Here is a 26,639-nt window from a genome sequence, read left to right as displayed (position 1 = left end):
ACGGTGGCCGATGGCTGTCACAATGTGTTGTGGGGCTGGTATGCAATAATTTCCAGGGCTGGTTTTTATCCCCAGTCAGGCCCTGGTTATGATCTGCTACATACTGTAGCTAGGATGAATTTGATCTCATTGGTGCATTTTACTCAGCAAAAGGCTGTGTTATAAAAAAAATCTATTCTAAGGGTGGAATACCAAATGTGAATTGTGTCTTTTATTTTATGATGCAGCTAACTTTTTAATATATTTTTTTTCCTCATTCAGATCCGCCTCATGTAGCTGCAACTGAACCACATCCTCAGAAAACACTAATGGCACCCAGTATAGTACCTCCTGTCTCAGAGCCCAAACCTGTCACCCAGACAGTCCAGCCAGAGAGGCCAACAGAGCAAGCACATTCTGGTAATGGTAAAGAAGAAGATTTGGTTATAGCCTTGTAGCATTTAATCATAAACTAAAAAAAATAAAATAAAAAAAGTGGGCCTAATGATGTCCCTACAGAGTCTAATACGATCAGGACTGTTTTGTACAATCTTATTGTATAAGGACATTCCCCATTTCCACGGATTTCCTTATTTCCAGGGTCAGGGATAATGCAAAATCTAACAATTTATCCTCTGAACGCAGCAAGTATTAGTGGCCACAGCATTTAGGCAATTTGAAGCTGCGTACTGGTCCCATCTGGCCTCCAGTCACCCAAGCACTTTTTTTTTCTATTATAGTGCAGGAGGAACATCCTAAGCTACTGTGCCATACTTGTTGTTTATTCATGTTGTTGATTCTGTTCATGTCTGTCATATAGATGGTGGATTAAGTATTATAAAGAAGCACACTCACCATCACTAGTCATACAACACCATTTGTTTCATTCCAGCACACCTGCATACATGTGTTTTAGTACTCTAACTTGGTCATGTTATCACCAGTCTCTCTCAAAGTTTCCTTGCTTAATCTGTGGCAAGAGGCATCTATTCCTGGATCTCCTGACTTCCTTTGAACTACAGGATAGCATAATCTCCTATTTAATTTTGCCTGGTACCTCACAGATACTCCAAGCTTTAACCCCTTGAGGACGAAGCCCATTTTGGCCTTAAGGACTAGGCAATATTTTGTTTCACTTTTCACTTTTTTTTTCCTCCTCCTCCCGCTTTCAAATTTGTCACCTACAGACCCATATGAGGGCTTGTTTTTGCGTCACCAATTGAACTTTGTAGTGACTTCACTTATTTTATAACAAAATCTGCAACAAAACAAAAAAAAAAAAACATATTAGTAACTCCTTACTGATGGGTATATGCTCTTGCCACTAGGAGACGCTGACACTAGGATAAACCCGCCCACCTGCAGTGAGGTAATCAGTTTTAGCTAGTGTCAGCAAGGAGGGCAAGACACAGGTCTGGGAACTCCCCAGACCTGATCTTTTTATTATTTTCTAGTAAGGGCTGTTTAGTTGGATGTTTTACTCCCTTTTGTTTCCTTTTTTCAGGTGGAGGTTCAGGAGCATGGCGCTACCTGTTCCCCCATATGTGGCTAAGGGGCACGGGACATAAAGAATAATGCACCGTTAACCCCTTCCCGACAACGCCATATGCACGGGACACTAAAGCAAAATGCACCGTTAACCCCTTCCCGCCAACGGCCAGTGCCTGGGGTTATACCTAGGGTCCGGGTCTCCCTATTTCCCTGCTCATCCTGTCTGTTACAGCATGACATGATGCAGGCGACTAAAAAGCTGGCTGAAGGCATCTTGAGGTGAGTATAGGAAGACAGGTGAGTATATATTCCCCCTCTTCCTCCCTCCCTCCCTCTCCATGTGGGACTCTATCCTTTATTGGGGTTCATGTTGGGGCTCCCTCAGGTCCCCTGGGGCTGCTGTGTTTTCTACATACTGGTTCCTGTGGAGGACAGGAGTTTTTGCCAGCTCACCTCTGAACAGCCTTGCTGTACCTTCTCGCCGGTTATTTCTCTGTGAGGTGCCATGCACTGTGCAATGCCAAACGGCGGTATACAGCGGGAGCTTTAGAACTTCAGCCGCCGGGAGTCCAGGGTCCTGGCGGCGCGTTGCCGCCTCTCTCATTTCCCTGTCCCAGCTCTCCACTACGGCGGTATAGCTCTGCCCTTCTTCTTTCCCCGATTCAGCGCGCGAGCCGGGAGATCAGAGCTCCTCCTTCCGGCTCGCGCACTGCTGGAGGTTCTTGTTCCGCCCTTTTTCCCCATTGTGGGGGTCGGCGTGGGCAAAAGTTCTTGGCTCCCACGGCAGCTCGCGGTCCAGCCGGCTACTATCCCATCACAGAGCTTACTGTCTGCCGCTTATGGGCAGCACTTTACGGGGTGCCCTGCGCCCAATGTCCCCTTCCAATTTGTGTGGAAGGCTGGAGTCTATATTTTCATATGTAATAACAGACATGTGTTTTATATTTTAATGCATATGGGAATTTTTTTTTTTAAATGTATTTCTTGGTCACTCAGGCCATTTGTTGGTGTTTGGCACCCTCTTGTGGCCAACACAGGTATTACAGTTTGATTTCTATTGTTGCTCACTTCATGGAGCTCATGAAAACCGCTGTGGCGGGTTGTTACCAGGGGTCAAGTCCCCTTGGAGTCGGGGGTCATATTCCAGCAATATGTTCCCTTCTACCATTGAGTGCCATACAATGAGCAAGTTCTTTGCGTTCCTGGCAGACGCTCAGGTTTCTTTTAAGATTCCCCATCTGTCAGGTCTGCTAGCCGTCCATCCTAGGGGTGTTCTTGGCATGTCATGCTATGGGATTTTCTTCTCCACAGGCTATTGCATCCGCGGCTGGTGCTACAGATCCCCTCATCCAACGCACGGTCCTCGGGAATATTCCTGCGTGGCATGAATTAGACCATATATTATTATGCCAGACAGTGGTCTCGCCTTTTACTCATTTCATGGCTGCTGTGTCCGCGGCTCACACTCGGTACCCCACTTCTGGTGCGAGGTGCCCGATGGAATGTCCCATTGTTTACTATGGACCCATACCAGTAAGCCAGACAGTGAGTGATCTGCATGGTTTCCTACACTGCCTGTCATACATCAAATGGCTGATGTATCTGCGGCTGGAGTTCCGGTACCTCACTACTATGTGAGGCGTCCGATGGAGTGTCCCGCTGTCTACTATGGACCCATACCAGTAAGCCAAACAGTGATCTGCATGGTTGCCTACGCCGCCTGTCATACATCAAATGGCTGATATATCTGCGACTGGAGTTCCGGTACCTCACTGCTGTGCGAGGTGCCGATGAAATGACTCGTTGTCTTATATGGACCCATACCACTAAGCCAGACAGTGGTCTACAGGTTTTCCTACACCATCTGTCACACATCACACGGCTGGTGTATCTGTGACTGGACTTCTAGTACCTCACTACTGTGCGAGGTGCCTGATGGAATGACTCGCTGTTCACTGTGGCTCCATACCAGTAAGCCAGTCAGCGGTCGGCATGGTTTTCTACACTGCCTGTCACACGTCTCACAGCTGTTGCATCTGCGACTGGCGTTCCGGTACCTCACCGCTGTGCGAGGTGCCTGATGGAATGACTCACTGTCCACTATGGGTCGATATTAGTATACCAGACAGTGTCTGCATTTTATCTTCTGCTGCCTGTCACACTTCGCACAGTTGATGTTTTTGCGGCTGGAGTTCCGGTACCCCACTGCTGTGCACGGTATACGTAGAACTGACCAAACGTGTCCCACGGACACTATATGGGATCTCAGGGGTGCATTGCATAGCTCCTCAGCCTCCCTCTATTTCCCAGGGGGCGGGGTTTCTCGGCCTCCCCGCCCTCCCACCTATGACAAAGTGGCACAATTATTGCCTGTCTGATTGTTCCCTTTTCGCCAGAAGCCTGGGGGTCGTCTTGTTCAGTCAGACTATTGTCTACACTGTTTCCGCTGCCAACGGTCTCTGACCTCTGGGCTGCCGCGGACATAGCCAGGTTTCCCGTACCTCACAGCTGGGTGCAGGATCTGAAGTAGGGTCCCTACAAGTATACGAGATTGATTCCAGTCGGACAATCCTTCTTCGTCTGTTGGGTTTCTACACCACCGGGTCGCCCGTTGCTTAGGCCACACTCCAGTACCCCATTTTTGAGGGAGGTTGATTGGAGTGACCATGGGTGCTCAGGAATACTATACCTGCTGACCAGACGGGTTTTTGCATGGCTTACTATGTTGAGTTAACTACCATACACTTTCTCCCCGTGGACGGTAGTTCAGGTTACCCACTGCCATTGCGTTATTTTGAGTCTCTCCCATGTTGCTCCACGGACCTCATACTGGTTTATGGGGTTACCTACTTGGTCACGTCCCTCTCTGCTGCCTGCTACTCTGTCTACAGGCTGGTATCTCACTTCACTGTGTGTTTCCATATGCGGGACTCTGCGTGACCACGGTCCCTTTGCCACATAGCCATACTCTGTCTGCATGGTGTTCTAATCCACCTTGTTACCTCCCCAGTTTCTGCCGATGCCGCGGCTGCAGTCCAGCATCTCTCTTCTAGGTGCAGTTCCGCAGAGTGTGTACCGGTGGGTTCTTGGGACCCTTTCTACCTGTAGTTCACGTTGTGTTTGCATTTTTCCTGCTCCACATTCATTCTTCATCTCCTGAGTCTGCAGCCTTTGTGCCTGACTTCATTAGGAGATGGGGTGTGGGCCTTTTTTTCTCCAAGGGACTTTCTCAGCAACAGCAGCATCACTTTGTTTTCCTTTCTTAGGTTGCACTGTTGGTCTGCTAGAGGCATACCTACCTTCCGGCTGGTCCCTTGGATGTCTGCGGTTTCTTTTGTGTCCGCAGTCTTAGTACCCCACTGCTATTGTAGGGTACCCATGTCTGTGTTCCTACATAGGCTTGGACCACCTTGTAAGTGTGGAGCCCACCTTCCTTTTGTTTGCTGGGGTGAGCCTCGGGGCTTCCAGTGATTTTGTTACGCAGTTCTGCAGCGGTTGAGCACTTCTGTTCTGACCTGGGGCCTGCTGGGACGGCAGTCAGTTCAGCCCCTCCCTATGCCTCCAGGTGTGTGTTCCGGGGTTTCGGTCCGGGGTGGCTCAGGCACCTACTCGTCACTGTCTGGAATGGCTCTCAATATGTCTTGTAGTTTTTGCCCAGCTCCAGTGTACAGGATTCAGATCCCTCTTGGGACACAAGGTGGCTCCTCCAGACAGCAATGGTGGCCGTTGGGGCCTGGGGGCTCCGTCCTCCCAGTACTTGTCCCGTGGCTGTGGGCAGCATTTCCCTGCTCCTCCTGCACCTGGCACGCTTTGCTAATCCCTTTTCCACAGGGGGTACGGGGCCCAGGGTGCTTGGCATGGGTCTATACTTGAGTTTTCCTCTCGACCACCCTTGTTTTCCCTCCTCTGGAGGGACTATTTTTTGTTTATTTTTTTCTGCCGCCAAGATGATGCCATCTCTCTGTCCCCACTGTATTGGGGGAATATTTGGCGGGGCCCTTGTTTTTTGCTGAAAACATTCAACAGAGCTTTTTCCTCTCTGGGCTTGTGGGCTTACTGTCCACTATAACAGCCTGGCTCTCTCTCTGTTTTTTGGCTGTCTACTGCTGCTCACGCAGCTTGGTTCTCTCCTCTGTTGGAGAAGTTTGTACAATCTCCCTGGAAGGGTGTGTTCTTCCTTGCCTTTTTGTCTGTGTCAGTTGTACTGCACTGACACCAAAGTCTTCTGAAGTCATCCTTCCTGTGCCCAGTCCATGAGAATCTCAGCTGGGTTCTCATTTGTTACTCCCTCCATTCCCATTCTGGCAGGATGTTTCTTTTATGTGCTGTGGTCCGCTCAGACCACCGGGGTCCAGGACTGGTTGCTCTCCTTGGCTTGGACTCTGTCCTAGGATGCTGTGGCGTGCCTTCTTTTCAGACGGCTTTTCCGGTTCCTTGGGCCTTGGTGATCGTTCAGGTCTTGGGCATATGTAGTGATCCGGCCAAGACTCCTCCTCGATCCCATTAGTGGGGGGCGGTCTCTCTGTTCTGCACTCCTTCACTTCTTCATGGAAGTTTGTCGCCCGGAGAGTTTTCGTGGACGTCTGTTTGCCTTACTCTTCAGGGGTTCGTCTTCCAGGTGACTCTATGTCTCCAGTTTACTTGTCGGTCTCTACGGTATCCCAGCTCCCCCCCTTTTCAGGGTGTTTGCCGCTCCTTTCTTCCTTCGGGGTCCATGTCCTCCCGAGTTGGAGGGCGTTCAGGTTATCCGTATTACACCAGTACGGCTATTTCGCCTTCTGGGCAATCGTGGCGGGCCCCTGGGACAGCGGTTTTTCGGTCTGCGGCTGTTCAGGTCCTTGCTCTCATGCATTGGACCTCTCAAGACCAGATTTCCATCTTTTTTTTTGTCATGTGGTTTCTTGTTTCTCTATATGACCCGGGTGTCTTGGGTGTCTACAGAGGAAGGCCCTTTCCTTTGGCGTCCTAGTCCATCTCCTTGGACGAAAGGTCTGCCTTGAGTTTAATTTCTGTGCCTAGTGTGTCTCTGTCTAGGGAGCTCGTCCGCAGGCCTTTTGGACACGTGCCCTCAGTCTCAGGACTGATTCCTTTCTTTTCTCTTGTTGTTTTTTCCCACCCTAGGGGACTGCTTTGGTACGTCCCATCAGTAAGATGTCCCCTAATGAAGAGCGACCAAGAAAAGGAGATTTTTTTTTTTTTTTGTACTCACCGTAAAATCTCTTTCTTGTAGCCTTCATTGGGGGGGACACCGCACCCACCCAAAAAACTGATTACCTCACTGCAGGTGGGCGGGTATACCCTGCCAGGTAGGAGCCGACTTTTTTTTTTTCTAGTGTCAGCACCTCCTGACAGTAAGGTGTCCCCAATGAAGGCTACGAGAGAGAGATTTTATGGTGAGTACAAAAAATCTCCTTATTGTAACACTTGGGGGCTTCCGTTTCTATACTTTTCAGTAAAAGTTCGCTAAGCTTTGGCTTAGCATTGAGCAGTGTTATCGGTGCGCTGCTGCTCCAGCCTGCGGAGGCTGGAGACAGCAGAGGATCACCGATCGGAGGGCGGGGAGGCAGGTAAGGGCCCTCCCGCCGTCCTCTCAGCTGATCAACATCGTAATTTCATTGCAATGGTCCCAATCAGTTGAGCTACCAGGATCATTTTACTTTCCTTTTAGATGCAGCAATCAACTTTGATCGCGGCGTCCAAATAGTTATTGCCGGGCATAGGCCTGATCGGAGATGGCCAGCATAAACCCTGGGTCCTGACTGCTGATGGCAGTCGGGACCCACCAGGTTTGAGGCACGCTCAGCCCGTACAGGTACAGGTACCATACGCTCTTCATCCTTAAGGTGTTAATTGTATACTTCTGCTTTTGCTATAGAATCAGGATATATAGTAGATATACACCTCTCCTGTATTTCCTACATTGCATTTTTGGCTGCGTTTTTTTAGTTTTTTGTTGTGATATTCCTCAAATCAAGTAAAAAATAATGCTGTTTTACCACAACTGTGCAAATTACAGTACACGTGACATGTTTAACGTAATGTTGCAGTAAAATGTGTCAGAATTCAATATGTAAACACAGTCTAAATATTTTAAATATTGACAAAGCACCTCACTTGTTAAAACCCTTCTAAACACATCACTAGCAGCCTGATTAAATGACCAGGTGCAATGGTCAAATGTAGGCAGCATTACAGAACCACTTCAGTGATCATTTTTCATCCAAATTGGAGCCTATCCCATGGCTGCCAGATCAGCTAAAATTGGTAAGCACAAGGCATACACATGAACTTCTACATTATTATCTAATAATAGCTTATGCTGCCTTGTGTAAGCCAAAAAAGTCTTTAAGTTTAAATATATTGGATATAACAGTATCAGATAAAACAGTGTGATTAGGTTTTAGAGCTCAAATACACAGTATCACTTTAATCGTATTGACCCACAGAATAAAGAAAACATGTCATTTTTACCCTAAAGGGTACAGCGTGAAAACGAAACCTTCCAAAATTTGCTAAATTGCTCTTTTCTTTTCAATTTCCCCACGCAAATAGTATTGGTTGTGCCATACATTTATGGTAAAATGATTTCATTACAAAGTACAATTGGTCACACAAAAACAAGCCCTCATATGGGTCTGTGGATGGAAATATAAGAGTGCTATGGTTTTTAGAAGGTGAGGAGGAAAAAAACAGATGCAAAAAAAAAAAAATTAGTTGTCTGTGCCCTTTAAGGGATTAACATAAAACAATGTACATGCTGTAAAGTAAACCTAATGTGTTTTTAGAATATGTGTAACATGCTCAGAAAATGTGTGTTCCCGTGTTATACATTTCTTATTAGGGTGGTCTTTATAATCAGTTGTTATAAATATAATTATATTTATTCTCCTTGTATTGCAATTGATATTATGGTAACAATTTCCCTTGTATTTGTCTCACAGACTCTGATTCTAAGTGCCTAGGACTATCTGCAGTGCCAGGATCCAGTCCTTCCTGTACTCCAATAAGAATGAGCCCTGTAACAGATGTACCTTCCCCTATAGCTCAATCTCCTTTCATCTTGCACCCCTTGACTTCCCCATTACAGGTGGGAGTTCCACCAATGTCGCTGCCAATCATCCTTAACCCTGCTTTAATAGAAGCTACCTCTCCTGTACCCCTCCTGTCCACGCCTCGGCCTGCTGAAACATCACCAGAAGTCAACTGATCCCTCAGCGATGAACTATGCTTGATTTTCACATGAACTTAAAGTGGTACTGGTATGGAACCCCACTGTCACTTTTATTTAAGAGACATAATAATTCTTCTAAAATAACTAGACATTGATGGAACACAATCACAATGGATGATATCTAGAATAATCAAGCTTCTCCCTTTATCCCAATTGACTCTAGCCATGGTCATCCTCAGTCCAACAATAAAGCAATTCTAATGAACTCTGTACACTGTAAAGACATTTTATAATGCCAAGAAAAGAATGGCTTGACATTACATGTATCGTTACATTGTCTGGATTTATCCGGTGAGCTCAGTCCCTTGTTCTTTCAGATGATTGTGTGAGAGCCGTTGCTTGTGCTTAGACATTCCTTGTATGAAACCTTCTTCGATAAGTTAAATTTTTCCCTAAATATACATACGTCCCCTCATGTTGTCTACGGCCTTGCCTTTTGTTGGCAGTGCTCCTTTTTCCATTGTGTTACCAGGACTGGACTGATCTGAGAGGTTTTTTGCAAGTGGTACCTAACTTTTCTACTACATGAAAGATCTTATTAATAGTCCACAAAGAAGATTGGTTCCTGGAGTCTGCAGCGTTATGTCTATTATTTTAGTCTACTCTTTTAGACTGTTATATAGCATGCTGCATTTATGAAAATGCCTACACCACCAAAGGATACAGGTGCTATTTTTCTTCTGTAAATTCAGAATAACATATAACATAATGTCTAAAACGTGATTGACAATGTATACAGCTGCTTTTACCATTGGCATTACAGTTTCTGCAGTTGTTGGGGGTTGGAATTTAAAGTGAATGTGTCTGCAGTTTTGAGCGGTGCTAAATAGGCAATAGTGAACTTGGCGAATGCATATGCTGCTTACATGAATGAGAAAAATAACATTTAATCCCCCTCCTGCAATCGCTGGTGTCCTCTAGGCAGCCTTTTCCTGTACAGTGTCCTAGGCTTTCTGCACTGAACGATCTCCATCCCCTTCTCTCTGCTAAGAATAATGGCTTAAGAGTCCTATCAGTGCAGATAGCCCAGGACACTGTATCAGAAGGGACCACATTTGCAATTGTAGCATGAGGAGGAATTTTTTTTTCTTGACGTAACCATCCACTGAAGTATGTTTAAGCTGCTTTACCTCTTACCTATCTAGTACTTTTAGCAGATTTCAGGGTTCAAAACTGCTAACAGACTTAAACAACTGTGTTAGCCGTAAACCTTAAAGGGGTACTCTGCTGCTCAGCGTTTGGAACAAACTGTTCCGAACGCTGGAGTTGGGAGCTCATGATGTCATAGCCCCGCCCCTCACGATGTCGTCACACCCCCTCCCATAGACTTGCATTGAGGGGGAGGGAGCGTGGTGTCATGATGGGGCGGGGCTATGACGGCATGAGCTGCCGGCTCCAGCCTTCGGAACAGTTTGTTCCAAACGCTGAGCAGCGGAGTACCCCTTTAGGGCAATAACTATTATTATAGCTTGGAAAGGACTAGAAGGGGCTTAGAACACTTGCATTAAACCACAGTAATATTGCATATACACAGTACTTGCCAGAATGCTGCAATTACAAAAGCAATCTTGATGATCTCATAAATTATTCAGAATGTTTGCACAGACAGACATTTAACTTTTTTTTTTTTTTTTTTTTGTTATAAATGTTGTCACTGTATTTTTAACTGTTTGTAAAAGATGTCCCTCACCCCCTAAATGTTTTTGTTATTTTTAACTTCTTACATTGCTAGCAATCCCATGTAATCTCAAATTATTATGGATCGGCAGATATGAAAAAGTTTACATCTATGTTCAGCTGTATTGGAATGCTATTTGTGTCATTTTAGATTTTACCATGCCATTTGTTTTGCCATTAAAGGAAATCATTATTTTATTTCTCCTATTTTTTTTCTTTTCTCCATGTATGTTTGCTAAGATGAAAATGAAAAAAGTTTCATGTATTTTCACCGTCTTATGCATTTTGCGTTCTATGGCTGCTCATTCTGAAGTCTAAGGCTGAAAGAAAAACATTGTAATCAATTGTTATACAAAGAAAATAGGTAAATAATATACAGACAACACAAATGCTGTACATAACAAATGCAGGATTAAATTGTACTTTTTATTATGTAATAAAGTCATGGGATGTTTAATATAATGCTTTCTTAAATTACAAGTGGAGCGGAGCCTATAGACGGGGAGGCAATTAGTAACATAGTTCAGGGTCGAAAAAAGACCAGAGTCCATCGAGTTCAACCTATATCCCTAATGAGTCCCTACTGAGTTGATATAGATCTAGAATCCATAACCTGTAATAATGTTATTCTCCAAAACTGCATCCAGACCCCTTTTAACCCCTTGGGGACGGAGCCCATTATGACTCTAAGGACGGGAGCATTTTTTGCAAATCTGACCACTGTCACTTTAAGCATTAATAACTCTGGGATGCTTTTACTTATAAATTTGATTCCGAGATTGTTTTTTCGTGACATATTCTACTTTATGGTAGTGGTAAATTTTCGTCGATACTTGCATAATTTCTTGGTGAAAATTTCAAAAATTTTATGGAAAATATTTTTTTTTTGCATTTTTCTAACTTTGAAGCTCTCTGCTTTATAAGGAAAATGGATAGTCCAAATAAATTATATATTGATTCACATATACAATATGTCTACTTTATATTTGCATCATAAAGTTGACATGTTTTTGCTTTTGGAAGACATCAGAGGGCTACAAATTTCAACAGCAATTTTCAAATTTTTCACAAAATTTTCAAAATCTGTATTTTTCAGGGACCAGTTCAGATTTGAAGTGGAGTTGAAGGGTCTTCATATTAGAAATACCCCATAAATGATCCCATTATAAAAACTGCACCCCTCAAAGTATTCAAAATGACATTCAGTAAGTGTGTTAACCCTTTAGGTGTCTCACAGGAATAGCAGCAAATTGAAGGAGAAAATTCAAAATCTTCATTTTTTACACTCGCATGTTCTTGTAGACCCAGTTTTTGAATTTTTACAAGGGGTAAAAGGAGAAAAATCCTCTCAAAATTTGTAACCCAATTTCTCTCGAGTAAGGAAATACCTTATATGTGTATGTAAAGTGTTCGGTGGGCTCAGAAGAGAAAGAGCGACAATGGGATTTTGGAGAGTGAGTTTTTCTGAAATGGTTCTTGGGAGGCATGTCACATTTAGGAAGCGCCTATGGTGCCAGGACAGCAAAAAAACAACCACATGGCATACACTTATGGAAACTACACCCCTCGAGGAACGTAACAAGGGGTACGGTGAGCCTTAACACCCCACAGGTGTTAGACAACTTTTTGTTAAAGTTGGATGTGTAAATGAAGAAAAAAAATTTCACTAAAATCCTGGTTTTCCCCCAAATTTTATTTTTTTTACAAGGGGTAATAGGAGAAAATGCCCCCCAAAATTTGTAACCCCATTTCTTTATGGAAATACCCCATGTGTGGATGTCAAGTGCACTGCGAGCGCACTACAATGCTCAGAAGAAAAGGAGCGCCATTGGGCTTTTAGAGAGAGAATTTGTTTGGAATGGAAGTCGGGGGCCATGTGGATTTACAAACCGCCCCTGTGGTGCCAGAACAGTGGACCCCCCCCCCCCCCACATGTGACCCCATTTTGGAAACTACACACCTCACGGAATGTAATAAGGGCAGTGAGCATTTACACCCTACTGGCGTTTGACAGATCTTTGGAACAGTGGGCTGTGCAAACGAAAAATTACATTTTTAATTTTCACGGACCACTGTTCCAAAAATCTGTCAGACACCTGTCTGGCGTAAATGCTCACTGTACCCCTTATGACATTCCGTCAGGGGTGTAGTTTCTAAAATGGGGGAGGCATTGTTCTGGCACTATATGGGGGCTTTGTAAACACGTGGCCTTCAATTCTGGACAAATTTTCTCTCTAAAAGCCCAATGGCGCTCCTTCTCTTCTGAGCATTGTAGTTTGCCCATAGAGCACTTTACATCCACATATGGGGTATTTATATACTCAGAAGAAACGGGGTTACAAATTTTGAGGGGCTTTTTTCCTATTTTCCCTTGTGAAAATAAAAAATTTAGGGTAACACCAGCATTTTTGTGAAATTTTAATTTTTTCATTTTCCCATTCAACTTTAATGAAAATTTTATACAAAAATTGCCTACACCTCAAGGGCAGTATTTACATTAATAAATTGGCTGACTGAGACCGTGCTTTAATTATGAACCAAATCTTATTAAAAGTACAACTTATGTTGCATAAAATATAGTGCATAAAATATTTCCCACACAGGGCCCTTGTGGGGAAAATAACAGTTGCAATAAGAATGTGTGGAGAGCATAAAGCAAAAATGTATAGACAGTAAAATTGTGTTGTGACCGATAGTCCGGCAATTTGGAAAATCTGATAGTCCGGAAAACCAGATGGAATAGTCCAACAAATAAGAATAGTATTTCCAGATGGTGGATTAATGTAACATGAAATTAATATTACCGGATAATTGGAGGTCCCGCTCTGGTGGGCTGCTTTGTGAGCCCTTGCATGCGCCGGCACGTCTGGTTCTGATGGCACTCGAACCCGGTGTATGACATGCTCGTCTGCGGTAAATCGGAGGTATCCGAAGTAGATGGTTCCTGCTGGGTTATCTCGTGGTGATAGCGTGTGACGTCATCAGTGGACGGAAACAGATCACAGGATCAGCAGTTCTCCCATAGCAGGCGGACCTCGATAATGGTGAGAGATACCAGTGGCAGACGTTTTTTTGATTAAAAACTATCTTTAGTGCTAGTTGGTATAAAATCCATAGAGCGGTCACTCTACACAAAGGCTAAACGAGTTTCGGGGTGCTTAAGAGCAAAGTAAATGACCGATTCCTCAGAAGCTACTGAAATTTTGGGGGTCTTTTTTTCCTTTTACCTCTTGTGAAAATAAAAAGTAAAGGGCAACACCAGCATGTTAGTGTAAACATTTTTTTTTTACACTAACAGGCTGGTGTAGACTACAACTTTTCCTTTTCATAAGGGGTAAAAGGAGAAAAAGCCCCCCAAAATTTGTAGTGCAATTTCTCCCAAGTACAGAAATACCCCAAATGTGGCACTAAACTGTTTCCTTGAAATACGACAGGGCTCCGAAGTGAGAGAGCGCCATGCGCATTTGAGGACTAAATTAGGGATTGCATAGGGGTGGACATAGGGGTATTCTACGCCAGTGATTCCCAAACAGGGTGCCTCCAGCTGTTGCTAAATTCCCAGCATGCCTTTACAGTCAGTGGCTGTACGGAAATGCTGGGAGTTGTTGTTTTGCAACAGCTGGAGGCTCCGTTTTGGAAACACTGCTGTACAATACGTTTTTCATTTTTATTGGGGGGGGGGGGGGGGAGACAGTGTAAGAGGTGTATATGTAGTGTTTTACCCTTATGTGTTATTGTAGTGTTTTTAGGGTACATTCGCACTGGCGGAGGTTTACAGTGAGCTTACCGCTACGAGTTTGCGCTGCGGCGAAAAATTTGCCGCAGCTCATACTTGAAGCAGGAAACTTACTGTAAACCTGCCCGTGTGAATGTGCCCTGTACATTCACATATTGGGGGGGGCAAACCTCCAGCTGTTTCAAAACTACAACTCCCAGCATGCACTGACAGACCGTGCATGCTTGGAGTTGTACTTTTGCAACAGCTGGAGGCACACTGGTATGAAAACTTTCAGTTAGGTTCTGTTACCTAACTCAGTATTTTCCAACCAGTGTCCCTCCAGCTATTGCAAAACTACAACTCCCAGCATGTACTGATCGCCGAAGTGCATGCTGGGAGATGTAGTTATGCAACAGCTGGAGGTACGCAACTACAACTCCCAGCATGCCAAGACAGCTGTTTGCTGTTTGGGCATGCTGGGATTTGCAGTTTTGCAACATCTGGAGGGCTGCAGTTTAGAGACCACTGCACAGTGATCTTCAAACTGTGGACCTCCAGATGTTGCAAAACTACAAATCCCAGCATGCCCAGACAGCAAACTGCTATGTGGGCATGCTGGGAGTAGTAGTTTTGCAAGATCTAGAGGGCCACAGTTCACTGCACAGCGATATCCAAACTGGAGCCCTCCAGCTGTTGCAAAACTACAAATCCCAGCATGACAGCTTGTCTGTGCTGGTGTAGAAACCTTCTTTCCTCTAGACGTAGAGCATGCCACCTTGTTAAAGATACAGTCCTGGGTATAAATAGGTCATGGGAGAGATCTCTGTACGGTCCCCTGATATATTTATACACAGTTATTAGGTCTCCCATAAGCCTTCTTTTTTATAAACTAAATAACCCTAATTCTGATAATCTTTCTGGGTACTGTAGTCCTCCCATTCCCCATATTACCCTAGTTGCCCGTCTTTGAACCCTCTCCAGCTACACTACATCTTTCTTGTACACTGGTGCCCAGTACTGTACACAGTATTCTATGTGTGGTCTGACTAGTGATTTGTACAGCGGTAGAATTATTTCCTTGTCGTGGGTATCTATGCCCCTATTGATGCACCCCATGATTTTATTTTCCTTGGAAGCAGCTGCTCGACACTGGTCACTACAGCTAAATTTACTGTTAACTAAAACTCCAAAGTCCTTTTCCATGTGGTCTACTATTTAATACATAATCCCAGCCCGGATTTTTCCTCCCCATGTGCATTACCTTACATTTATCAGTGTTGAACTTCCCAGCCCTATCCAGATCCATTCCAACCTATCCAGATCCATTTGTAACAGTGCACTGTCCTCTATAGTGTTTACCGCTTTTTAAGAGTTTATTATCATCTGCAAAGATTGCTACTTTACTATTCAACCCCTCTACAAGTCATTAATGAATATATTAAATAGAACAGGACCCAAGACGGACCGCTGTGGTACCCCACTAGTAACAGTCACCCAATCAGAATAAGTACCATTAATTACCACCCTCTGTTTCCTATTACTGAGCCAGTTACTTACCCAGTCTGGAGCTCACCTCCTCATAAAAGCTGATCAGTTTAGTTTGACAGGACCAAAGCAATGCTGATATGGAGTCATACATTTATTTTTATCAAGATACTCCAAAATAGCATCCCTTAGAAAACCCTCAAACAAGGCTAAACTAACAGGCCTATAATTCCCGGGGTCACCTTTCGACCCCATTTTAAATATTGGCACCACACCACATGCGTCAGTCCTGGGGAACAGTCCCTGTTACTATAGAGTCCCTGAATATTAAAAATTGTGGTCTATCTATTACATTACATAATTCCTTTAGAACACTGGGGTGAATGCCATCTGGACCTGGTGATTTGTCTATTTTGATCTTTTTTTTGTAGGCGGCACTGTACTTCTTCCTGGGTTAGACAGGTGACCTGTACTGGGGAGTTTACCTTATATCGCTGTATTTCACCTAGCAATTCAATTTCCTCTGTGAATACAGTGGAGAAGAATTTGTTTGATATATTTGCTTTTTCCTGATCCCTGTTTTAAATTTCTTCCTCATAATTTTTTTAAAGGAACAACACTTTCATTTTTAACCTTTTTGCTATTTATATAGTTAAACATTTTGGGGTTAGTTTTACGCTCTTTGGCAATGAGTCTTTGTCTCTTTTTTTGCAGCTTTTATCTGTTTTTTACATACAGGGTGGGCCATTTATATGGATACACCTTAATAAAATGGGAATGGTTGGTGATATTAACTTCCTGTTTGTGGCACATTAGTATATGTGAGGGGGGAAACTTTTCAAGATGGGTGGTGACCATGGTGGCCATTTTGAAGTCGGACATTTTGAATCCAACTTTTTGTTTTTTTCAATAGGAAGAGGGTGATGTGACACATCAAACTTATTGGGAATTTCACAACAAAAACAATGATGTGCTTGGTTTTAACATAACTTTATTCTTTCATGAGTTATTTACAAGTTTCTGACCAATTATAAAATGTGTTCAATGTGCTGCCCATTGTGTTGGATTGTCAATGCAACCCTCTTCTCCCACTCTTCACACATTGATAGCAACACCGCAGGAGAAATGCTAGCACAGGCTTCCAGTATCCGTAGTTTCAGGTGCTGCACATCTCGTATCTTCACAGCATAGACAATTGCCTTCAGATGACCCCAAAGATAAAAGTCTAAGGGGGTCAGATCGGGAGACCTTGTGGGCCATTCAACTGGCCCACGATGACCAATTCACTTTCCAGGAAACTGTTTATCTAGGAATGCTCGGACCTGACACCCATAATGTGGTGATGCACCATCTTGCTGGAAAAACTCAGTGAACGTGCCAGCTTCAGTGCATAAAGAGGGAAACGCATCATCATGTAGGCCACTGGATATGCGAAATTGCTACAGAATTTTTTTATTTTCATCTCTATATATTTCTACCCATAATGACTCCACTCCCCTCCCATATAGCCTCCCGCAGTGCGGCCTTCAGACTCGATTGCACATAAAGACCAACTCCTCCCCCTTTGTTTGTCCGATCCTTCCTGAATAGTCTATAAACCTGTATGTTGACCGCCCAGTCACGACCAAGTCTCTGTTATACCCACTATGTCATAATTCTCCTCAGACATCAACCACTCCAGTTCCTCTGTTTTATTGGTCAGATTTCTGGCATTAGTCAACATGCAATTCAATGGTGTATGTTTTTTATTCCTATGATGCCTATCCCTATTAACTATTCTAACCCCTCCCTCCGCTCCACCCCCCAGGTACATTATTAAGTACCCCCTATCTATCTACACTATCTTCCCCCTCTATGTTGTAGGTTCCCTCCCCCCCAGTCCCTAGTTTAAACACTCCTCCACCCTTCTAGCCATCTTCTTCCCAAGAACAGCTGCACCCTCCCCATTGAGGTGCAGCCCGTCCCTTCTGTAGAGCCGGTATCTGACAGCAAATTCGGCCCAGTTCTCCATGAAGCCAAACCCCTCAAGTCTTAAGGTTTTTTTTTACCTGTGAAATCTGGGTGACGAGCAACATTTTCATAATTTACAGCTCTATATCATGGTCAGAGCTCAAGTGTCAAGGAGACTGTGCTAAGCTGCGCATGCAGGCCTCCTCCCTCCCCTACATGATTGATGTACATGGTTTTGGCTTTCATAACTGAGCTTTGTACATTAATCAGTCTAGACAGGAAGGGGTGGAGTGGAGGGAGGAGTTCATGCAGTGCCTTGGCAACATCTCCTTGTCACTTGCGTTCTGAGTATTATATAGAGCTGACAGATATGTAGATAATTTTCATATACCTATATAGAAAGTTCATAATTGAAAGACGGGGAAGTGTCTTCCTGTATTGAGAATCCTCAACTCTAGGCAGGAGTGAAAAGCTGTGGAGAAGCTGTCCTGCATTACACAAATAACCTATTGCTTTTAATAGACACTGTGTAATGCTTGACTTCCCCTGTGGTGCTGATGTAGAGAACACCTGTAAAAATGTCCCCATGCCCCCAAACTAATTATAGGGTTCATAATAGGGTTATTTTTTTATCTGCTAATTGTCAAGGGACCCTTCCAACAAGTAGAGAGAGTTCAAATGGAGAACCCCTTTGAAATTACAAATATAGCTTATCATGCAACAGTATCAGAGCAAATGAAGTTGCTTTAATCCGTTTAATGATACAGCCAATCTTCAATTTGACCAATTGTACTTTGTAGATTCTTTTTTAAAGTCAGTGGTGTCATTACAATGAAACCAGGAAAAAACGTATTTGTGTGGTAAAATAAAAAAATTAAAAAAACACTAAAAATTTTGTGCGATTGTGGTTTTACACTTTACGGTAAAAAGGACATGTTCTCTTTATTCTGTAGGATACCCGGATAAAACATATTTTTTCCTTTTTTTTTTTTTTTAATAAAAGAAATATGCTTAAAGTCCCACTATTCTGACCCCTATGACTTATATATATATATATATATATATATATATATATATATATATATATATATATATATTTCTTTCTATAGAAGTTTGTGAGGTCTCCTTTTTTTGTGCCTGATTCGTAGTCTTTTTTGGTACCATTTTTGTTTGGGACTTTTTGATCCCTTTCTATATTTTTTTTTTAATATACAAGGTGAACAAAAATCTGAAATTTCATATTTTTTTTCTCCTCCAGTTTATGCTGTCTATACTGGTCAATGCCATGCTATTTAATACCTTGGATCAGTTACATTGGCGCTTTGCTGGTACAGTCTGCAGAGCTTATATGGCTTTAGAAGGCCTCACTAAACCCCATATTAACTGATTGACACCAACAATTGAGGGTGCTGATCAGTCACCTTAAACCCCCCACCTCTCATTTGTTGTTTTTGAATGTAATGATTTCTGTTGATCTTAAAAGGGTAACATTACAAACATTGGCATGATTGTTAAAGTCGTGCATTAAAAGTTATTGTTGGCTGTTAATAGTAGCTGGCATGTGCCTTCTATGATGATAGCTCAGCTCCTGAGCTTGCGTCATAGTCCCTGATGTCGTACATGTGTGTCATGTGGTAATTGGCTTTTTAAAAATCGGTGTTTCTCCTTCACAAATACTATAAGATGGTTACTTTGTATTTGCAGTCTGTTTTTACCTTAATCCTAACAGCAGAATAGATGGTGTTAACATCCCCTTGTGGACTGGTAGGATGGGGAAATTTAACCTGTCCAGGACACAGGACGTACAGGCACGCCCTGGTGTCCTGGTAATTAAGGACCCAGGGCGAACCTGTACGCCCTGGACATTTCCGTACACCGCCATTAACTGGGCAGTGAACAGAACGTGATGCCTGCTGAAATTTTATTGACGGGGGTGGGGAGGCTCACATAGGTAAATGGGTCCGGTGAGGTCCCAGCGGTCAGTGGCGGAGGGATCCAACAGCAGGTGGTAAGTGCTGTTGCTTAGCAACAACTCCCAGCATGCACAGCTAAAGGGCATGTTGGGAGTTGTAGTTATGCAACAGCTGGAGGCACACTTTTTCTATGAACTATGAACTCCCACCATGCACGGACAGCCAAAGGGCATGGGAGTTGTAGAAGTGTGCCTCCAGCTGTTGCATAATTACAACTCTCAGCATGCCCTTCGGCTGTCAATGCATGCTGAGAGTTTGTTACCTAACTCAGTGTCCGCTCCGGACACCAGAAGAACGGCTGTGTGTCCTCCAGCTACTGGTGGATAATTCTTTTTGTTTGGACAATTGGCACTCAGGTGCCCAAAATTGTTGCATCTGTCACATCGGCAGGTGTCCCTCGGACCCAATGTGGCTCCTGTTGCTTTTGGGAATGATGGCAAGAATTTCCCGGCTGACCTGGTGGTGCTCTGTGGTTTTGTGGCTCCCCTCCAGGTACTTTCTCCAGCTTGTGCAGATCCACGCTTTGCTGTTGGTGCTCGGTTGTTGGCAAAGTCATCTCCAAGTTCTGCTGCTTCCATGGCTGTCTTGGGCTTGTGGTCCAAAATCCACTCTCTGGCTTCAAAGCTCCGTGTTTGGAGAAACTGATCCAGGACATTCAAGTCCTACAGGGCCTCATAGGTAGTGACTTGTAGGCCCCCAGTCCATAGCCTGAATGCAGTCCTTAGCTGACCTGCATGTTGAGTGCAGCTTTCTGTGGCACTTTGTTGCAAATCTGAAACTTTTTCCGATAAGCCTCTGGAGTCAGATTAAAACTTTTTAGCAGGGCAGATTTTATTGCCTCATAGTCCTGGTCACTCTCAGAGGGAAGCGAGGCAAACACATCCAGAGCTTTCCCTCGCAGCCGTGGGGTTAGATATCGTCCCCACTGTTCCTTAGGTAGATGGAACTGCCGGCAAACCTTTTCAAATCCCCTTAGGAACACATCCAGATCACCATCCTTCTCCAACATGGGGAAATGTTCCAAGCGGGGTTTGTGGTCTCCTTGATCCTGCACATCACTCCGTGCGGATGAAGCATCCCCTCTCAGCCTCAGAACCTCCAGTTCATGCCTGTGCCTGGGCCTCTCTTTCTGCGGCTTGTGCCTGGGCCTCTCTTTCTGCGGCTCGTGCCTGAGCCTCTCTCTCAGCAGCTTGTGCCTCTCTCTTTGCAGTTTGGTACTGGAGAAGCAGTTGGAGTTTCATATTGGCATCCACATTCCCAAGGTGTTGTAAGGCAGTCCGCATATAAGAGTCCAAGGCCTCATGGGGAGTACTGTCCTGATGGGGAGTAATGTTATATTCCCCAGGAGATATCAGTCCTTGGATGGCAGTTCCAGCTGTAGGACTTTGCCTCATGTCACTCAGCTCTTCTGCACGGGCATCATACTCCACAAGATCAGCAATAAGTTGTTCCTTGTTCTTTCCTGCAGTAGGGATGTCCTTTTCTTGGCATATTAGCTCCAGTGCAGGCTTGGACTGCTTGCGATATGCCTCCATATTTCCGAGATGAGACAGAGGAGGTAAAACGGGAGATGGGGAGGACAAAACTGTCTTGCACTCTTTTTGTATGTCTTTTAAACCAGCACTGAGCTCTGTCTTTGGAATTTACACACAAGAAGATGTATGCAATTTCTTTTTTAGTGCTAAGATTTTCTTACAGGTTAAATCGAGCAAGCACTAAAAATCTCTAAATATATCCCAACGTTGCCACCAGTTGTCACGATCACACCCTATCGGTCCAGCCAAGACATTAGAGAGAGTGTGATGGTGCAAGGGTTAAGGCCACCGGACCTCTGGGTATCCACTACTAGTCCCAGCAAGTCACCAAATTAACCCTTAGATAAACGTGTTTCCACCAGAGCTGCCTTCAGAAAGGTGAGCTCATATATTTAGAGATCAAAGACCAGAGCTGATTAATTAAACATTTAATCTGATAAAAGGTATCACAGTGCTAAATATATAAAAATACAGGAACAAATGACATACAGGTACAAAAATATATAAAAGACTTTAGCAAGACAAGTTCAGAAAACAAAAGATGAAGTTCTTACAGCATGATGATATAGCAGTCCATGAGAGTGAGTTCCAGCTGTTCTTAGGATGGTCTTGTCAGCTTGTTGCACAGCATTTAACACACTGAGTCTAGCATTGTTAAATATTATATATCTGCCTTTTTGGAAGGGAGACTCCATTCCCCCCTCCCCTCTGATCGAACCAGGGGGTCTTCTCTCTTTCTGGCCCCGTATCTGTTTGATTATATGATGGGACCAGAGTGCATGACTTCAAAAAAGCCTTTGACTTCAAAGGAGATGTAAACAAACAGCCAGACCCCCAATAAAATGCAATACACAAACCCACAGTCTGAATGACCTCTCACCCATGTCTTGGATAATCCATCACACACAGTTATAATTTATAATACACATATATGTTTCCATAATCAGGCCTTGGGCCTGACAGCTCCTTACATAGAACTCTGCTTGCTGCTATTTATTATACAAGAGTTTCTCCTACCATTTTTTTTTCTCTCACCAGGACTTTTGTTACAGTTTATTTATTTACAGGACTGGCCACAACTTCTTGAAACAACTGGGAACTGTTATTTTGTTACAATACGACTTGTGCTACATTTTTTATTTACAGGATTTGTGCTACATTTTTTATTTACAGGATTTGTGTTACATTTTTATTTTATTTCATAGGACCGGTCCCAATATTTCATGATACAGTCAGGAATTGTCAATTTCATACACTGCTTTTTGTTATAATTTTTACAGATACAATCTGTCTACAATATTATATATGCTCACTCTCTCTCCAGGCATACACTCTATTACATATATAGCTGTAGGGCCCTGCGGCTGTTATATATATATATTTTTTTTTCTTATATATCTGTTATATTGAGATTATGCATACAATAAATTATATTTAAAACTGATCTGGAAATCTGCGCTTTTTCCATTTTTTGAACCATCCATCCATCATATTTCCTAATTTTGGGTGAGTTTGCAGAGGACTGAGTATTCCTTTTCTCCTTTACTATTTTTTGTTCTCTTGGGTGGAGAGAATTTCTCAGTTAACCTCACAATCTCTTTGCTGTGAGCTGCGCTTACCACTTTTTCTCCCACTAAGATAACACATCTTATATCTGAATGAATGAACTAATCGTATGAAATACATTCATCTTTACATAGTTTAATGTGCTGACAGCAAAATCACACAAAAATTATCAATGGAAATCAAATTTATCAACCCATGGAGGTCTGGATATGGAGTCACACTCAAAATCAACGTGGAAAACCACACTACAGGCTGATCCAACTTTGTTGTAATGTCCTTATAACAAGTCAAAGTGAGGCTCAGTAGTATGTGTGGCCTGCACATGCCCACATGACCTCCCTACAATGCCTTGGCATACTCCTGATGTGGCGGATGGTCTCCTGAGGGATGTCCTCCCAGACCTGGACTAAAGCATCCGCCAACTCCTGGACAGTCTGTGGTGCAACGTAGTGTTGGTGGATGGAGCGATACATGATGTCCCAGATGTGCTCAATCAGATTTGGGTCTGGGGAACAGGCGGGCCAGTCCATAGCATTAATGCCTTCCTCTTGCAGGAACTGCTGACGCACTCCAGCCACATGAGGTCTAGTATTTTCTTGCGATAGGAACCCAGGGCCAACCGCACCAGCATATGGTCTCACAAGGGGTCTGAGGATCTCATCTCGGTACCTAATGGCAGTCAGGCTACCTCTGGCAAGCACATGGAGGGCGCCCCCCAAAGAAATTCAACCCCACACCATTACTGACCCACTGCCAAACTGGTCATGCTGGAGGATTTTTCAGGCAGCAGAACATTCTCCCCGGTGTCTCCAGACTCTGTCACGTCTGTCACATGTACTCGGTGTGAACCTGCTTTTATCTGTAAAGAGCACAGGGTGACAATCTTGGTGTTCTCTGGCAAATGCCAAACGTCCTGCACGGTGTCTGGCCTGCATACCACCCTCATGGAATCTGTTTCTGACTAAGTGGACACATGCACATTTGTCGCCTGCTGGGGGTCATTTTGCAGGGCTCTGGCAGTGCTCCTCCTTGCACAAAGGCGGTGGTAGCGGTCCTGTTGCTGTGTTGTTGCCCTCCTACGGCCTCCTCCACGTCATCTGATGTACTGGCCTGTCTCTTGGTAGCGCCTCCATGCTCTGGACACTACGCTGAGAGACACCGCAAACCTTCTTGCCACAGCTCGCATTGATGTGCCATCCTGGATGAGATGCACTACCTGAGCCACTTGTGTGGGTTGTAGACTCCGTCTCATGCTCCCACTAGAGTGAAAGCACTGCCAGCCTTCAAAAGTGACCAAAACATCAGCCAGGAAGCATAGGAATTGAGAAGTGGTCTGTGGTCACCACCTGCAGAATGACTCCTTTATTGGGGGGTGTCTTGCGAATTGCCTATAATTTCCACCTGCTGTCTGGCAATCAATTTCACATGCTGTTGTGCAAATGGAGCAATCAGTGTTGCTTCCTGAGTGGACAGTGTGATTTCACAGAAGTGTGATTGACTTGGAATTACATTGTGTTGTTTAAGTGTTCCCTTTATGGGTTTTTTGTGAGCATTGTAATTGTAGGTTTTAGTCTCTCAGCTCCTTTCAGGAACATCTTGATGAAATGGTCTTGAGAAATTAGTCTGTGAAGATAGGCTGGGATAGCTGGAAACTTGGACCCTAAGAGTAGGAGGAGACAACCCTTTTATCTAACCTATCCTGAAAAAAAACTGAAGCATAGCGTGGATGGGTGGATCTGCAAACTCTACTTTCTTAATATAGCACCAGGTAGTAAAAAATTTTTATGATCCTGGGGTAAGCCTTTTTTCTAGATTATTTTCTAGAATGTGACAGGGTTCTCATGACCAACTCTAAAAGACCTTCTAATGCTGTTAGGGACCGATTAACCACCAGGCTGCCAGGTTGAATCTGGGCAGAGCTAAATGAAAAACTGTGGGAAAAACTTCCTAAATTGTCCTTGACTCATCTGAATGAATTAGTTATACCAGGATCTCTTTGTCTAGAATGAGATAATGGCTCTTACTAAAGCTTAATCCTGCCTGATTTTTATCAAATACCCTCAGAATCAAGGGAAGATGTATACCAGTCTGAACCTTTAAGGAATTGACAAAGCATCTATCACCAATGGGTTGTCCTCCTTGTACAGGAAACAAAATCTCTTCACCTTAGGCTTCTTTCACACTACAAAATCCTCCGTTTTTAAACATCTGTAGGAAGATCAATGTGAAAATCAGCTGTCTCCGGGAGTAACAAAATCCTATCCGTCCTTTAGAAAATCCCATTATAGTCTATGGGATTTTCTAATATCCGTATGAATCCGTTATAGTCCGTTATTGATAACGGACGTTAGTTTTTACGGAACATAGTTACGGAAGAAATAGTTCATGAACTATTTCTTCCGTAACTATCTTCCGTAACAAACTAACATAACTCTTATCTAGGTATTTCACAGAAGCTGATGGGTTGACATTGGACTTCTGCCAATTGATGAGTCTCCCTAGCAGGTGGAGAAAAGAGAGTTACATTCATAAATGTTGGCACCCCTGCAATTTTTCTAGAAAATGAAGTATTTCTCAAAGAAAAGGATTGCAATAGCACATGTTTTGCTATACACATGTTTATTCCCTTTGTGTGTATTGGAACTAAACCAAAAAGGGAGGATAAAAAGCTAATTGGACATAATGTCACACCAAACTCCAAAAATGGGCTGGACAAAATTATTGGCACCCTTTCAAAATTGTGGAAAAATAAGATTTTCAAGCATGTGATGCTCCTTTAAACTCACCTGGGGCAAGTAACAGGTGTGGGGAAATATAAAAATCCCACCTGAAAGCAGATAAAAAGGAGAGAAATTCACTTAGTCTTTGCATTGTGTGTCTGTGTGTGCCACACTAAGCATGGACAACAGAAAGAGGAGAAGAGAACTGTCTAAGGACTTGAGAACCAAAATTGTGGAAAAATATCAACAATCTCAAGGTTACAAGTCCATCTCCAGAGATCTAGATTTGCCTTTGTCCACAGTGCACAACATTATCAAGAAGTTTGCAACCCATGGCACTGTAGCTAATCTCCCTGGACGGAAGAGAAAAATTGATGAAAGGTGTCAATGCAGGATAGTCTGGATGGTGGATAAGCAGTCCCAAACAAGTTCCAAAGATATTCAAGCTGTTCTGCAGGCTCAGGGAGCATCAGTGTCAACGCGAACTATCTGTTGACATGTAAATGGAATGAAATGCTATGGCAAGAGACCCAGGAGGACCCCACTGCTGACACAGAGACATAAAAAAGCAAGACTACGTTTTGCCAAAATGAACTTGAGTAAGCCAAAATCCTTCTGGGAAAACATTTTGTGGACAGATGAGACCAAGATAGAGCTTTTTGGTAAAGCACATCATTCTACTGTTTACCGAAAACAAAATGAGGCCTACAAAGAAAAGAACACAGTACCTACAGTGAAATATGGTGGAGGTTCAATGATGTTTTGGGTTCGTTTTGCTGCCTCTGCCACTGGGTGCCTTGAATGTGTGCAAGGCATCATGAAATCTGAGGATTACCAATGGATTTTGGGTCACACTGTACAGCCCAGTGTCAAAAAGCTGGGTTTGCGTCCAAGATCTGGGTCTTCCAGCAGGACGATGACCCCAAACATACATCAAAAAGCACCCAGAAATGGATGGCAACAAAGCGCTGGAGAGTTCTGAAGTGGCCAGCAATGAATCCCGATCTAAATCCCAGAGATCTTAAAATTGCTGTTGGGAAAAGGCACCCTTCCAATAAGAGAGACCTGGAGCAGTTTGCAAAGGAAGAGTGGTCCAACATTCCGGCTGAAGAATCATATTGATGGTTATAGGACGCGACTGATTTCAGTTATTTTTTCCAAAGGGTGTGCAACCAAATATTAAGTTAAGGGTGCCAATAATTTTGTCCAGACCATTTTTGGAGGTTGGTGTGACATTATGTCCAATTTGTTTTTTTCCCTCCCTTTTTTGGTTTAGTTCCAATAAACACAAAGAGAATAAACAAGTGTATAGCA

General features: G+C 43.6%; 1 protein-coding gene across 6 annotated transcripts in view; it reads left to right on the top strand.

Moving 5' to 3' along the window:
- The window catches only part of GBF1 (golgi brefeldin A resistant guanine nucleotide exchange factor 1), a 254,726-nt gene extending 244,388 nt beyond the window's left edge, over nucleotides 1–10,338 (top strand). For 5 of the 6 annotated variants that reach the window (XM_056530579.1, XM_056530578.1, XM_056530576.1 and 2 more), the window contains 2 exons: nucleotides 262–405; nucleotides 8,412–10,338. In XM_056530579.1, the coding sequence (XP_056386554.1) occupies nucleotides 262–405; nucleotides 8,412–8,677 (410 nt within the window). In that variant the 3' untranslated portion in view covers nucleotides 8,678–10,338. The remainder of the gene's footprint in view (nucleotides 1–261; nucleotides 406–8,411) is intronic. The other variant, XM_056530577.1, reaches the window with a different exon arrangement.
- Nucleotides 10,339–26,639: the final 16,301 nt, after the last annotated feature.

The sequence above is a fragment of the Hyla sarda genome, chromosome 7 (assembly GCF_029499605.1).
Source record: "Hyla sarda isolate aHylSar1 chromosome 7, aHylSar1.hap1, whole genome shotgun sequence".
NCBI classification, from domain to species: Eukaryota; Metazoa; Chordata; class Amphibia; order Anura; family Hylidae; genus Hyla; species Hyla sarda.
Note: the sequence above shows the minus strand (reverse complement) of the source record. Positions and strands in the feature narration are given on the sequence as shown.